Genomic DNA, 15780 nt, shown 5'->3' with positions numbered 1-15780 from the left:
ACAGTAAAGCTTGTGTAGTGATGGTCATACCCAATTATCTTGAAGGTCAGTTATGTTCGTTGCCATAGCCATTCATGGTGGAAGTCCCCATCTTTCTATTTAGCTAGTAGCCCAAGCAAAAATATAAAACTCGGATGCCCCTATAAATATTTTCTTTGTGTTCACAATCTGAATTTAGTGAAATCCAGTGAAGCTTATCAATGCGTTCAGATGGTCAATACAGCATCTATGAAACTTTTCGTATTATACTACTGCAGGTATTAACATTAGGACTTAATGAAGAAACATCTAGAAGCAATAAGAATATCCATAGCCTAAAAGGGGCACGTCTTAACGTAAAATACATTGTCTTAAAATGTAAAGATCCTCACTAAGTAGAAACAGCAGACCTCTTAATGAGCCTCACTGTAGTTTAAAGGAATGAAGCTTGGCATAAAAGAAGGCATCTAACTCTAAATAAGCCATCAAAAATGGCTGCCGAGTCCCGACTTATGAAAATTTCACAAATTATCATTATTATAAATAAGTCAATTTTATAATTTATTTCCAAACTCGGAAAAATGTCAACCCACATCTCCAATTTTGCCTGTGAAAGCAATATCTAAAATGTAGCTAGACGAGATTACTTTACAACATATATTTGTCAGTGTGCTAAATGCATTATGCTATTAAAAATGGCATATGTAATAACTAATCACAATAAACAAACACCACTTTAGCCCTTTTACAGGTAAATTTATTAAAATAAAGCAACTATGCACATGATTTGAATAACATAAGCACGTATGTCATGTCCGTGTAGGAACGCTTCTGTTGGGTACAGAAAACCCTAATATCCAAGCCAGGTGGGAGGTATAAGCTCAAACTTGTACTTTGCACAGGTTAATACATCATAGTAATCCATTTGAGTAAGACAATCACGGAAATCTGTGAAAAGCCTCTCAAAGAGCCTCCATTGGACAGCATGTGATTCGTAATATGGATAAGGAAGAAAAACCTGAAGAGAAATGCTCATCTGAATTAGAACTAGTAATCGAAACATATCCAGAAGCTAGTGAGAAAAATCTTCAGACTCTGACCAGTTCTTTACCTCCCATTCTTTTGTAATACGCATAAGCAAATGAAAAGTATGTTCATTATCCTCAAGGCTGTTGATCACTGCTAGCCAAACTTTTGATGCCAACTCGTGGGCAGTGTCCCTTGCTTTGCCACATGCTAGAAATTGATCTGCTCAAAATAAGAGAATCAACTTTAAGTTAACTTGGCCAGTTCTCCCCTCGAGATTAATTGGCTTAAAATCTGCCAAACATGCACACACCACTTACCATGATTCAATTTTCAATGAATCTTTACAATGGCAACCAACAATAAAACTCGCAATGCAGGAAAGAGAAAACGTCAGTAGCCAAATATGAGTAGAATATTTTCACAAGAAAAGAAACAATAGGGTTCTGTATTGTATAATGTGGCCCCGATGAGGTAAGTCAATGATAATGACCCTGAGGAAACCCCTACTGATATTTCTGTTTCAGAATATGAAATTCTATATGCGAGTATATACTATAAACAACACACACTCCTGGTGTACTTTGTTGGTCACATTCCCGCATATAAGATGTTCAAGCAACATGCTCAATATACTTGATACCTGTTTCAGGTGCCACAGACTATACCATAAGATTAGAGACTCTCTGTTGATGGCCAAACCTGATCCATCCCAATCCCAAACCAACCAAGCACCTCATGCTCAATCAGCCCCTCAATTATTATGAAGATGGATGGGTTCAGGGGGTTCAAGAATCAAAAGAACTCTTAAGTTAATAAGTCTACAGTTGCCCAAAAGGCTCATGTCAGTGATCCATCAGCCTCTGTCATGCCGACTTCAAGCAAGACTATCATCTTGGACACAGTGAACAAGCCAATCTGGAAGTCTTCAAACCCCGAGGAAGCTCGAGGAAACCTAAAATCCACACCATGCACATATTTTTCTCATGTACTCCATGCCACATCAACCTCAAAGTCCTTCGATGGTCTGACATAGCTAATTGATAATGCTGTCTTTGATAATATGGATTCCATCTCCCTTACCAGTGCAGGGAGTGTCACGTAATGTCAAGAGAGATGGTGACCCTTGCAGTTATGGTCAGAAAGATTTGGCCTTGTTTCAAAATCTGGATATATTCTATCTGCAAGAGGTTGAGATGTCTGGCTTTCTTTTGAAGAGTTCTTTGAACTATATTTCACCAAATGCAGACATATTTACTTCTGCCAGTGATCAAGAGTGGGTGTAGTAACCTCATTTCTCCCCAGCTAGTTTTTGCTATTATGGGTTTTTGCTATTATGGATTGGGTAACAAACCCCATTCAAAGATTACTTTGGATCTTTGGATCTTTGGATTATCTTGAATACAGATGGCTACATGCTAGACTTGGTAAACATTTATATGGCCAATGAGGTAGAAAAATGAAACAAGCAAACCTCTGGAGATGGATGGTTGGTGAACTCCCCAAAGTTCACTAGCTTGTCTGCAAAGATTTTAATATGGTTAATGCTCCAGAAGACGAGTCATGCTTCCTGTCAGACACACTCAAGGAAAGAAACAAGCTTGTTCTTCCCTCAAATCAAAGCTCAGGTTATAAGACCAAAAATAATTTCAGGAGCACTGAATCAGCTGAGTTTTGCTTGACTTCATGAAAATATCCAGAGGGCCAAAAAGACCCAACAAGGTCCTGTTGTATAAACTCTAGACTCTCAAAAAAACACTTTTTTGGCGGGGAGCTTGCCTATTGAAGTGTTCGGAAAGACCACACTTGCAAACTAATAGCCTATCTATTTTTCTGTTGCATGTGGTGCCACTAAAATGTGTGTAAGGCCCACAATATTATGAATGTTTACCACTTGAAGAATCAGAGTTGCCTGAACTGTATCAGAAGAATATGGAATCTTATTCCTGCCAATAGGAGAAGATGGTCAAGGTTGAATGGTGGGAAGAGCCCTCACCTTAACCACCTTGTTCCTGAGGGGTTAATTTCAGCAACTCACCACAATTTGACAAAAGCAACATAAGTTTGCCATGGATGAGCCTGCACAGATTAGTCAAGGGCATCAATCCAATCCCTTTAATCAAGAACTTCATGTTAGGGCAACCAAGCTCTGACACGATCTGAAAGTAGATGAATTTTGAAGCACAAAGGGAGCCCAGTTATGCCAAACTACAAAAGACATCTTCAGGGCTCTAGCTTCTAAGGAAATTATGAAGAAAATTTATGCACAGGCCACTACAAAATCATAAATGGTTTTTCAAGCAAAAGGCATTAGTTAAGAATGTAGAGTGGACATGCAAACTTGTTTGGAAACAGTTCCAATAAACTCTCAAAAGTCTGTAAAAGGATATGCAAGCAGCGGCAGACTTTGGATGAGTTAACAGCTTCCTTTTCAAATATTGTTGAGAATGTTGATTTATGTAGCTGGGGAAGGTCTTCTTCTAGCTTTGTGTCTTAGCATGAGAAGACTTTGATTTGCATCTTTGGGTGCTTGCATACAAGGTGTGATGTGATTTTTTATTTCTTTCATAAAAGTTCAATAGCTATTTTTTTTTTAAAGGAAAGACCCAATGATTAAGCAAGAGCCGAGACGTCCCGAACCGATGGTGTTAAAACTCCATGGGCCTATTCAATAAAAGCTAAAGTGTGCCTCTGGAGACTTGAACATGTTGGCATTGTAGTGTTGGCATTGATGTCAACAGGGTCTTGGTGTTGTTCATCATATGCCTATGTCTACCTCATGATGTGTGATGAGTGTTTGGTTGTTGCAGTGTTCAGCTTGATGGTCTTGTTAGTTGGCATTGATGTCAACATGTTTATGACATGACCTAGTGTAGGAATGGGAGGTTGAGTAGAGATGGTTGCAATGTATGATATGATGGCTTGTCATAGGTTGATGATTGACTTGCCACATATGTTGGAGATGTTGTTGCTGCAGGTGTTGCATATGCTTCTACATGTGTTGGAAGCATTGGATATGTTGCTACATATGTTGGAGGTGCTTCTACCAGTGTTGGAGGCATTTGGATGACATGATGTTGTTGCGGGAGTTGGAAATGTTGTTGCGGCAGGAGTTGGAGATGTTGCTATAGGTGTTGGAGGTGTTTAAAAAGGTTGTTAGTGTTGCTTGAGGAGCTGGAGGTGTTGGTCTTGGTGACGAGGTTCGCAAACTAGGGACTGCTTGTTATTGACTTGTTGCAGAAGTTATTGGCCTATGGCATCAGTTGCAGACTTGTTATAGAGGCTTGGAGGTGTGTCCAGGAGTTGATGAAGGTGTCCAAAAAGGTTGGGCAGGTTTTGAGCTAAGGGAAGATGGTTTTCTTTCATCCTCTACCCCAGTCGCATGGATGATGGGTCATCAAAGCGACTGAAAGTCTCCAATCGTTGGCAAACAAGGTTGTGGGAGCCATTGAGGAGCTACAGTCGAGTTTGTGCAGTGTTGTGCATGCGATTGAGCTTTTTCACAAGATTTTCTCTGCATTCCTTGCGCAACTTGGCTAATTTTGGTATTATGGCAGCATTCTTGATCAAAAAATTTTGGCTTATGGTCGAAAAAGTTAGGGGGGCCTCCAGAAACTAATCAAAGTTGAAAATATCAAAAGGAAAGTGGAGTTAGTGGCTTGATCGAGTCAATGAGATGAATCGGGATCAAATCAAACATATGAACAGAGTTTGTGGAACTCAGCAGTTCTTAGTAATTATTGAGTTGAGCACCTCGATTCATCTATATATTAGACATAGCTCAATTATAGTTTGGTTGGATGAGTTATGTGTTGAGTGAGTGTGCAAGCTGTGTGAGTTGTCTAATGCAGATTTTCTTAAGCAGTTTGCAGTTGTAGCAACAAATAGCGTAAATGTGTTTCAGCGAATGTTTTGTGCAGTGAGTGAGAAGGTGAAGTGTGGATTGGTAGAAGTGTGTGGAGAGATTGTGTTGTAGTTTGTGGTGTATTTGGAGATTGGAGATTTGGTTTTTGATTGTGTTCTGATGATATGTTGTTGTAGTGCTCATGTTGAGCAGTTCTCGGTTCCAATATGAAATATTTTGAAACGAGAACCACATAGAAGAAAGGAGTTGGAGGACTCTAGCGAAATCAATATAAGGCAGTAGTTTTCTCAATCTAATGGTGGTTTGATAGTTTGCCACAAACTAGGTGAGGCTCGTTGGTCGTGGTGGCTTCCAGCAGATCGGAGTCTATATAGTCGATTGATAGTTCAAGAGTAACCAAGCGAGGATCGTTGATCGTGGTGGCCTTCAATGGATGGTAGTACGTAGATCCACATGAGAAAGAGTCTCCATTTGGTAGTAGCCAACTAAATATCTATCTAAAGAATTTGCTTCACATAATAGAATATTTGAGCAGCGCAACCACAACGGGTGGTTTTTTGCCCTAGAGAGGGTTTTCCACCAAAAATATCTGTGTCTATTGTGTTGATTGCTTTCATGGTTTTACTTGTGTTTGATGCTCTAATCTTTGCTTATGTGCTTCAGTTTGTGCATGGTTTTAAAGAATAATAATTTGGAGAAAAAGTTTAAAAGTGCTTTCACTACTGATTCACCCCACCCCCCCTCAGTAGTGATCTAGTTTCCAACAATTGGTATCAGAGCAGGGCTCTCGGTTGCAGCTTGATCACTAGAGAGTGGATCTTGGAGTTTTTGGCAAATTTTTGCAAATTTTTCAAAATGGATCGGCAAGGAATTCCAATGCTTCATAAAGGTAAATTTGCAACTTGGAGAGCGAATTTGGATTCATATTTTTTGTTCATTGATGAAGATATTTTGCTATCAGTTGAGTATGGAATTAAAGATGAATCTAATGATATGGCTAAAGGATTATTTTGAATAGCATTTCAAAATCTGATAGCATGTATGTGAGACACTATGACACTGCAAAAGTAATGTTGGACAGACTGCAAAGCTTGTATCTTGGAGGAAAATTGCAGATTTCAGAAATGGAGAAAAATGGAAAAGATTCAACACATATTGCAGTAGTAAATCAGGTCTCCTCACAAAAAGAAGATGAAAGTTCAGATGCTAAAGAAGATGATGAAATTTCTAGTGATAGTAGTGATAGATCAAGCATCCATCTTGAGAGACAGGAAAAATATATCAATAGCAAAGATGAAGAGCAATCAAAGATAATGGTCCTAGAAGCAGAAATTAAAAGGCTCACAACTAAAAATAAAGATCAACGAATGCTGCTACAAATGTTTGATGAAAAGGAATGTGCATTCAAAGAAGAAATTTCAGATTTGAAGACTCAGTTGGAAGAAGGAAGAAAAATCAAAAATGGAATGAGGAAGCAGTACAAGGAGTTGGAGGATGAGTGCCAAAAATTGAAAGTTGAAGCAAAATCTACAAGAAAAGAATTAGAGAGGTTCAAAACTAGTGCTCAAGCTTCTACAAGCAAATCAAAAATTGTTGGAGCAGCTAGTAGCAGTGAGGAAAAGGTAAATCAATAGCCATGCAAAAAGTAGAAGAACAAGCATAGAAGGCCAAAGAAGAAGAATAGAATTGGAAGATGTTATAATTGTGGAATATGTGGACATATAGCAGCAATTTGCAGTAATGAAAAGATCAAACCTTCTCATCAAAAGGAACAGCCAAAGGAAAAGCAACTTCAAGCATGAATGCAAAGAAGATTTCCATCATTCAAGTATAATAGTCCATTTTATGGTTATAGTTTCTCATGCAATAATTTTGGCCATAGGGTTATTGATTGCAAGGCACAGGCAAGGAATAAAAATCAGATCAGCAGAAGATATAAAGTTATTCCTCAGTTCCTTGGTCACATTAGGTGTTTTGTGTGTGACAATATTGGCCATAAGGCCAAGGATTGCAAACTGCCCATGTGTTACAGGAGATCGAACTAGAGAGAGAAGAATATGCAAGGCCAACCGCATAAGAAGAAGAAGGATCGGCTGATGAAAGTTTGGAGGAGAAAAGAGCAGCGAGGAACTCCCATCAAAAACTGAGGCCCGCATGGTCTCGGAGGGAGCATATGGTTGCATCATGAGTTGCATGTATTTTTTTGGATGTGAAGCCATATCTGAAAGAGTGCATGAAGATAAATCTGCATATTGAGAGATGCATGTGTTCAGGGGGAGTTCATGAGGTTTGCAGCGTATTTTTATTTCTGATCTATTTTCTTCCAGTTTATTTATCAGTTGGATCAGCGATATTGTTACTATTACTAATGGTTTTTAGAGCAACTGCATATTGAGTTCTTGTTGATGTTATTGGAGGTATGGCAGCCACATGGTTGTCTTATGCACATGGTCAAGGTGTGATGGAGGATCACACATTCGGAGGGGGCATATGCGCTTCCTAATGGATCTGCAGAGTGATGACATTGTGTTCACTGTGGAGGAACATGTGCATAATTTTGACATTGATTTGATGCAAGGAAGAAGTTTTTATTGTTGCTGCCAACTTACTAGTTGGATGAGATAGTATGGTTGCATGGCAAACTTGGCATGCTACTAGTGTTCTCATTGCTAGATCATAGCTATGACATGCTTTATACTTGTTGCTACCATGGAGATCTAATGATGTGTTAGAGTTGTGTTGTCGCAGCCACAACGCCCTCCAAATTTTGGCCTGCACCAAATTTCAGAGCCTACCTTGGTTTTCTATATTGTCGTCACGAACATTGAAATCCATTCCATGTGTTTTCTTTAAGCATTTTGGTCCCTTTTGAGAAAAAAGCAAAATGTCGTGTTTTCACATTTTAAGTGTCGCACGATGTATATAAGCCTATTTTGGTGGTTTCAAGGGGTTATCTTTGTGTGAATGAGTTGATCTTACCATGTAAACATTTGTCACACTCATTCCCAAAGTTGTAAGAACCATAACACAAGTATCGTCACAGTCATCACACAATGTATCTTTAGTGTCGCACTTGTCGTAAGTTGTGGAAAAGTTGTCACACTGAGGGAAATGTGTTGTTCATATGTCCTAGATGATCTATGTTGTTGTGTCGTCAAGTGTTCTAAGTGTGTGATCACAGTCAAGTCATATCATTGTTCACATCAGTTTCATTGATCCCACACTTAGCCAAATTCTGGAAATTTTCTAGCAACTTAGCCTCATCTGGCCCTCCTGAACTACGCATTGTGCAGTTCCAGCCCTCAAGCTGCAACCCTGCCTCTTGACACTACGCAATGCGCAGTTCCTGCTTCCCAAGACTATGCACTGCGCAGTCTCAATGCCCAAACCCGGACCTTGATCCCCAAAATTGCACAATTCAACCCTCCAGCGTGGCCCCAACTACGCATTGTGAAGTCTCTGAGCTCAAGACCAGCCCTTGAGTTCCTGAGTCGTGAAATTTTGCAGTCACTAGGGCTGCTCTTCCTCCCAGAACTATGCAGTTGGCTGAAATAGTGCAAAACCCTTCAACCCAGCTCACTAAGTCTCAAAACTGCAAAATCTACCTACCCAGTCCAACCTGAACTGCGCATTGGGCAGTCTCAAGACTCAAGCTTCACCCCTGAATACCTGCACTGCGCAATACAGAATCACTGAACCTCTCCCTCAGCTTGCAACCCGATTCCAACTCAATTAGTGGATCAACATGCACCATCTTAGACTAAGGGTTTATCGCACTGATGTCGTCTTGTCATGAGTAAATTGCAGATGCAGGTACTCTATCAGTCCATGACAAGATGATGAAGGAGATGGAGAAGGGAAACATGCTGAAAGACATCTCTGTGGCTAATTATGCAAGTTGAGCAATCAACACAAAGCAAAGGGACACCAGTTTGCGATCACAGCTAAAGACTTGATATCATTGACCACTCCTCACCTCCAAGCCAAATGGAGGTGAACAGAAGAACATATTCAAGAAGACACATAGCAAGGAGCAGCAAGAATGGCTTGACATTGCCATGTCATCATGTAGTCCATGTCAGCAGTGTCATGTCATGTCATGAGTCATCATATGCCACATCATTATTGTGGATTATGTAATTATCTATTCAAAATGTATTGTAAAGTGGAAGTCCAAAGGACACACAAAATATGAAGAGTCATGTAAAGACGAAAATTCATAGGAAATCAAACAATCATGAGGGTAGTCAAAGAGTCACAAGGAGGTGAAGCATCACCCCATTGGTTATATATATACCCTCATTGTATGAGCAAAGGACTTTTCACCTTGGCTCCTCCCACAAGGCATTAGAGAGACAAGCTAGTTCTTTTGAGGAGCAAGTGGTGGCTCCAACACTTCGCTATTGGAGCTAGTGGTGTTCGATGTATCCATGTGTCTTGGGACTTTTTGTCGCACAAAATGTCTAAGCACCGTGAGAACAACTTAGATTGGGCGCTGTCACCCTGATCCCCAATCTCTCCATTTAAGTTGTCTCCCAATAGCAGGCTAAGGGGGGTAGACCCTACAAAAATGGAATGAAGGAGAACTAGTTGGGAACCAACCAGTTCGGGAGACACAGTGAAGCAACCAAGTACTTGTTTTATATTTAGCAAGACTTATAGGACTCGATTAGATTCAAGCAATTGATACCAGTGCCTTATGAAGTCAACTATCTTGATAGGAAATTTAGGACCAAGTAATTGATTTGCAACTATTGCTTGGATGAAAGACTATCTTATATGAAATGCAGATCCTAAAGTTAATGTGAGATGGAGGAATTTGGTTAATTTTAGTTAAATGCCTATCTAAGTTAGGGTATTTTAGGCTTAATTGTGACTATTCCTCTCATATAAATAAAGGAGAGGACACTTGAATTTTCATCGTCACTTGGATTTGGAATTTCGGCCTTGAGATTTTCGACATCTTGCCAAATGGGAAAGATGTGATCTATTGGAGCGAAATTGTATTGGAGCATTTGATTTTGTCTTTGGAGAAGTCACTTTGGATCAAAATTGGATTATACATGCATATTTTCTTGTAAATGCCATGTTTAATGCAAATTTCTGATTTTTCATGTGTAATGTATAGAATAGATTGATGATCTAGGTTAAATTTGTGCCCTAATTTGTTGAATATCAATTGAATGAAAACTAGGTCAAATTATTGCATGCATTACTCATAATATGATATGTGAATGGCAATCCCCTTGGTGATCTCATGTTAGCTCTCCCAAGTAAAGTTTGATCCCTCACAAAGGTGATAGTTAGGGTTTTGATGCTAGGGCATCAAAATATCCTTACTCATTTGCAAAAATAAATCAATTTTAAGAGCCGATAAACAAAATTGACCTTAGGACTAAGCATTGGCCTTCCTTGTAGGTGATCAATTTAATTTTTTAACGATAAATTTTCGCTTTCTCTTTCTTGCCTTAATTTTGCCCCTTTAAGGCCAAGCATCCAAGCTAGGGCTTGGTGCAAATTCTTGGGCAAGAGGAATTTTGGTTGTTGGAAAGTTTAAATATCAAGGGTAGGGTGGTTGCCACAAAATCACCAAATTTGGTATGCATTCATTCCAACTTTATCCATAAATTTCCTTGCCCTGGTTGCTTTCCCTAGGATAAACCCTGTTGGAGAATGTAACTAGTTTCAATCTTTATAATTTGTACCATTATGTATTTTATGTAAAAAGCAAGAGAAAAGAAAAAGAAAATTATTATTATTTTTCTAGATAAGCATGTTCTTCATTCTTCTAGGTTTTGAGTCAAAGAGTCAAAGTCCTATTTTGGACCTATTGTAAAAGAAAAAGAAAAGGAAATTTCAAAAGTAAATTTAGGGACAAAAACCCTCTAGATGCCAAGTTGGCCCTGCCCTCAAAAGACATGATTGTTCGCACCCCCTTGGACAAGTATAAATTGTAGGAAGTGTTACCGCTCAAACTAGCAGGGATCTTAAAAGGGGATCCTTGAAGGGCTACTACTAGGCTAAGGGAAACAATGCAGCGATAGCCCACTGTCACCTCGGCTAAGCCTCTCTACTCTTTACGAACTTTCACCGATGGAAGGAAACCCATTATGATAAGGATCACGAAATGGATGGACCACTAATAAGGCGAGGGGTGATCCTGGAAACCTATTCAGAAGAGAGGCTCAAATATGTGGCTTGCTTGTCTTGGAAGACAAGATGGAAGGCTTTCAAGAAAGGGCTTGAGGAGAATTTCAAGGGTTAGGTTTTGAGTATATCTTATAAAGGATATCCCTAATCCCTCAAATTCATGGGTTCCAGGTGATATTTGAAGAATTAACCTTGATAGTGCATGGGACCACACGGGACCAAGTGGACCTGAGGTTAGGTCAAGGCGATAGGATTTAGCAACCAATGATATGCTTGACCTAATTAGGGAGGGGAAAGGGATCAAGGAATGAATTTTCAATGAACGGCAATACAAAGATCCCAGTTAAGTTTCTAGCCTAAGGGAAACCAAGGGCAAGAATTGGTCTTCAATCTAGGGCTTGTGATATCTCAAGATCCCACCATCGGAAACTCATGAAATTTGGAGGGCTTCTTGAGGACACACCAGCATAGTTGTGGACCAAATATCGAAGTATTTGGATGGCTAGATTGTGAGATAATTGATGCTCTAGGTGACCTAAAGGACTAGACCTAGAGAAGAGGAGATGGAAGAAGGAAAATAGGTTTAAGGTGATCACCTTATGGTGGACCAGTGCCTAATCTTTGGGTAGATTTAGAGTCGAGTAATTATGACTATGGACATTGAATTTTTTATGTGAAGGAGGCCTCAAAGACAAATTTGCATAACATTAGGGCAACAGCAAAGCAACTTCAAGAACTTTATACTTCGTTTTGCAAGATTGATGGCTTATCAAGATGAATTTCAATGAAGAAGCATCTCTAGGAACATTCATTCATAATACATGGCCCATACATGAAGCATCACTATCTAGAAACCGAATTTCCACAACTTCGCATAAATGGATGCAGTAAATTAGCCCTAGTATAGCGAAATCCCAGCAATAGTGTATGTGACAAGAATCATTAATTTGTACTTACATGTATTAAGAGTATATCCAACCATCAAGAATTTGCCAATCAAGAAGCTCCAAGACAAGAGAAAATAATCCAAACATCAAAATTCATTCCATGCTCCAAAATTCGTCCTCCAAGAAGGATAGCAAAATTCTCAAGAGAGATACAAGTCCAATCCAAGTGATGATGCTAAAATGAATCCTCATCACTTCTATTTATACACCTCTAATGAGTTCAATTTAGCTACTTAGGCCTACATTAGCCCCTAAAATAAAATAATGTGCAAAATAACTAACTTTTGGTGACAAGCCCACCAAACTAGCTCATAAACAAAAGAATAAGCCTCTTAAGAGGTCGAATGATCAATAATACATGTCATTGGGCCTTCTAAGAAGCCTGATGAAGTCCATAAGTGCCATAATGATGAATAGGACTCCCAAAAGTAGTGGACAAGGGGTTGGCCCCTTGTTCTCCAAATAATAAACTTGTGGTGCTCCCAATGGGTGTGGGGGTACACAAGTAACCTCATGGGTCTCCAAGTAGATCGAAGATGCCTGTAGACCATCTGTAAGGGCTCAGATGATAATGTAAGTGATGCCACATCAGCATACAAGTCCTGGGTCATCTGCCAAGTGCATGATACAACTGTGGGGCCAGTTGGGCATGGTGAACCAAGTGCATCTTCCTCATCCAATAGATGAAACTCGAGCAATCTTTGAACATCTCTAGGGATCCATGGAATGTTGTCTACTGTTGTGGAGGCCCATGGCTCTCTACACACACCCTACATGTGCCAATGTAGCCCTCTAAAGGGTTAGGACCCCGTATAGGGAGACCAAACCCAAAATGGAGACCATCTATAATCCTGCATAAGATCCAATGCGTCCCCTTGCCTTCCAGTACAACAAGTCATTTAAAGAAATCGAGTTAAAGAGCTTACAAACCATGGACAACAAGTGGGCACTTCATAATGGCATGCCCTTCCATAGTGGGTTTTGGCATGTGCTAATGTCTCCAAGCTCCAAGGGGGGTCAACCAAGTGCCCCATTAGGTGGTTTCTACTTTTAAAGGGGATGATCTGTGCAAGGTACATCCTTCAAATGGTGGTGGCATGCGATAAAGGGATGGTACGAAGTAGGGGATGTAGGGGGCAACCCTGGGTCACATGCCAAGGTACGAGGGTAGCTAATAAAGGGGAAGCCCACACTTGGGTATATAATGTATAGAAGGGAGCAATCTTGGTACATGATTTACCTCGACCTTTATTTTTCCACCCTTCTTCATATGCCTTTTCCCTTTTATGATTTTTCTTTGGTTAACTACTCGGGGCTCAAGGAATAAGAGCATGACGTGTAAAGTATAGCAGTGGATAACCCCCTTTAAGGTGGGGTGGTTCATTACACACCAAGGGTTGGGACTGTTAATTTGGGGTAGCATTGGATGTGCTCTAGCCACGAAATTCGGTGGAGAGATTGGGGCACATGAGATCTCCAATACCTAGAAAGGGTTTGGGCAGATTCTAAACAGATCATGAGATATTAAAATAATTAATATTTTTAATGGAGTCCCTAAGTCAAAACTTAGGGAAAATAAAATATTAATGTGTATTAATATGAATCTGTGTTAGAGTGGTCCAAAAGACATGGATCAAACCAGATCTAATCTTAGACGTTGATTAGGGACTTAATCTCGGTCATTGAGATGTCAATAGGAAAGTATAAGAGGAGGACTAAGGGTCACTTAGAGAGGACACCAGATGATCAATCATTCTATTCTCTAGAGCGGGGTTTGTTAAGAGAGATAGAATCAGTGATTGGGAGAGCAACTGAGGGGCATTGAGTACAGAGAAACAGAGAAGGCAGAGATTGTGTCAGGAGAGCAGCGCAGCAACCAAGGAGGGTGACACAGAGCCAGCAAGGGCTCACGCAGGGCCACGCAGAGGCAGCCAAGTGCTGCGCAGAGCACCAAAGGGGCTAGCGCAGCTGATGCAGAGGCTCCCAGAGCTGACGCAAGGCCTCCTGGTGCTAATGTAGGCCAAGAAAGGCTGACGCAGGGCTAGCGTGGGACAAAGAGGGGCTGATGTAATCCAAATTGGGCAGACGCTGGGGTTACAAGAGCAGTTTTGTGTTGAGGAACTGCCAGAAGGATTTTCCGGGGTTTCAGCCAGGAGATTTCTCTCAAACTGTGAGGTATAGCTGCTAAGGAAATTCTCTATTGGGTAGGCCAGTTTCGACACCCAGATTGTACTCTGATATTGTTTAATAAGAAAACCCTCAAATAGCTGCACCAGTTTTCCCGCATTGGGTTTTTCCAGAGACATTGGTCCAAAAATAATGGTGTCATGTGGTGTGTTTGTTCTTGTTTCTTTTAGGTGTTGATCTGCAATATGTTGAGCATGCACTGATGTTTATTTTCAGTATTTACTTTGTAAATAACTTGTTAGAGAAAAATTAACAAGTAGGTAGGAATAAATCAAAAAAAATGCATGAGGGGTTTCTAAATCAAGTAAACTTAGAAACTTCAACATGGTATCAGAGCGTGATTGCAGATCACAAGAGGACTAAGAGACATCAGCCGAGCGAAGCAATAGGAGCAGAAAATAGTTGTCCCGAGGTGACAAACGTTGTTTCTAGCAGCGCAGAAGCCAAGGAAGTGTGACGCAGAACCAGCCAGAGCCACACAGAAGAAGTCGGAACTGTGCAGAGCCTCAAAGAGGCCAACATTGCTGACGTAGAGGGCAAGAGGGCTGACGCGGGGAATACCAGGGCTGACGCAGACCCATCCAAGGTGACGCAGAACCAGCGTGAGGCAGAGAAGGCCTGATGCAGTTCACAAAGAGGCAGTTGTTGGGGTCTAGAAGGCTACAGGAATATTGCAGAGTGGAGCTGGTGAGGTACTGTAGTCAGAACAGTACCTAACAGAGCAAGGCCAGAGGAGTTGTTACCGAGGGTTTCTAGCCGAGGAACCTGGATCAACAATGCAGTTGCACAAGACGATCAGAGTAGAGGGCATCTCGACAAGCGGCAATTGGATTTCCAAGAGGGAAATTAGGACTCAAAGGAAGTCCAGAAGAGAACTTCCAGACAGGAAGTAGAAACTCAAAGAGTCGAACAGAGAACTTCCAGAAGGGAAGTAGAGGAGTGTCATGGCACTTCACAGCGTAAGAGACCAGGATAGACTGGACGGAGCATCGAACTTCGCAATCTAGAAGGCCAGAATCTTATCAGTGCTTGACAGGAATCATGTCAAGAACTTTGCTTTGAAGGTTATAGCTATCCCAGTGGACCCCAATGATAATGACAAGTACGAGGAGGCGATGGCGAGGGCCAAGTGCATTATCCTTGACGAGGTCAAGGATCATGTGGTGCCACATATAGCCGAGAAGGAAACGGCAATTGAGATGTGGGAGGCTCTCAAGAACCTGTACCAGCATACTTTTGTGCAGAGAAGAATGCTGCTTGAGAACCAGATGAGGTCATATCAGATGAAGAAGGGTCAAATGATTGACTCCTTCCTCGGAGGACTAAATGAGATCCGAGGTCAGTTGACTGCTATAGGAGCGACACCAGATCAGGAGCTTATGGTGAGGACAGCCCTGAATGCTGTCTCAAAAGAGTGGGAAGTGTTTATCCAGAGCATCCTGGGCAGAGGGAATCCCCTACCTTGGGACGAGATGTGGGCAGCTCTTCACCAAGAAGAGATCAGATGGCAGTCAAAGACAGGTAACAGCAACAAAGGGATCAAGGTCAAGCAGGAGGAGGAGGATGTGGCCCTAGCATCTGAGGGAAAGCAGGAGAAGCAAAAGAAGAAAGATCTCTCCAAGATCA

The 15780-nt window shown here is 40.9% G+C and overlaps 1 protein-coding gene across 5 annotated transcripts in view; it reads right to left on the bottom strand.

The window, feature by feature from the left end:
- Positions 1-507: 507 nt before the first annotated feature.
- Positions 508-15780, bottom strand: part of LOC149178302 (uncharacterized) — a 90229-nt gene continuing 74956 nt past the window's right edge. For all 5 annotated transcript variants that reach the window (XM_089420318.1, XM_089420315.1, XM_089420317.1 and 2 more), the window contains 2 exons: positions 1091-1227; positions 508-997 (listed from right to left, as the gene is read on the bottom strand). In XM_089420318.1, the coding sequence (XP_089276444.1) occupies positions 830-997; positions 1091-1227 (305 nt within the window). In that variant the 3' untranslated portion in view covers positions 508-829. The remainder of the gene's footprint in view (positions 998-1090; positions 1228-15780) is intronic.

This window comes from Pinus tabuliformis, chromosome 4_1 (assembly GCF_031772625.1).
Source record: "Pinus tabuliformis cultivar Carrire ecotype Pingquan chromosome 4_1, CPIR1, whole genome shotgun sequence".
Classification (NCBI taxonomy): Eukaryota; Viridiplantae; Streptophyta; class Pinopsida; order Pinales; family Pinaceae; genus Pinus; species Pinus tabuliformis.
Note: the sequence above shows the minus strand (reverse complement) of the source record. Positions and strands in the feature narration are given on the sequence as shown.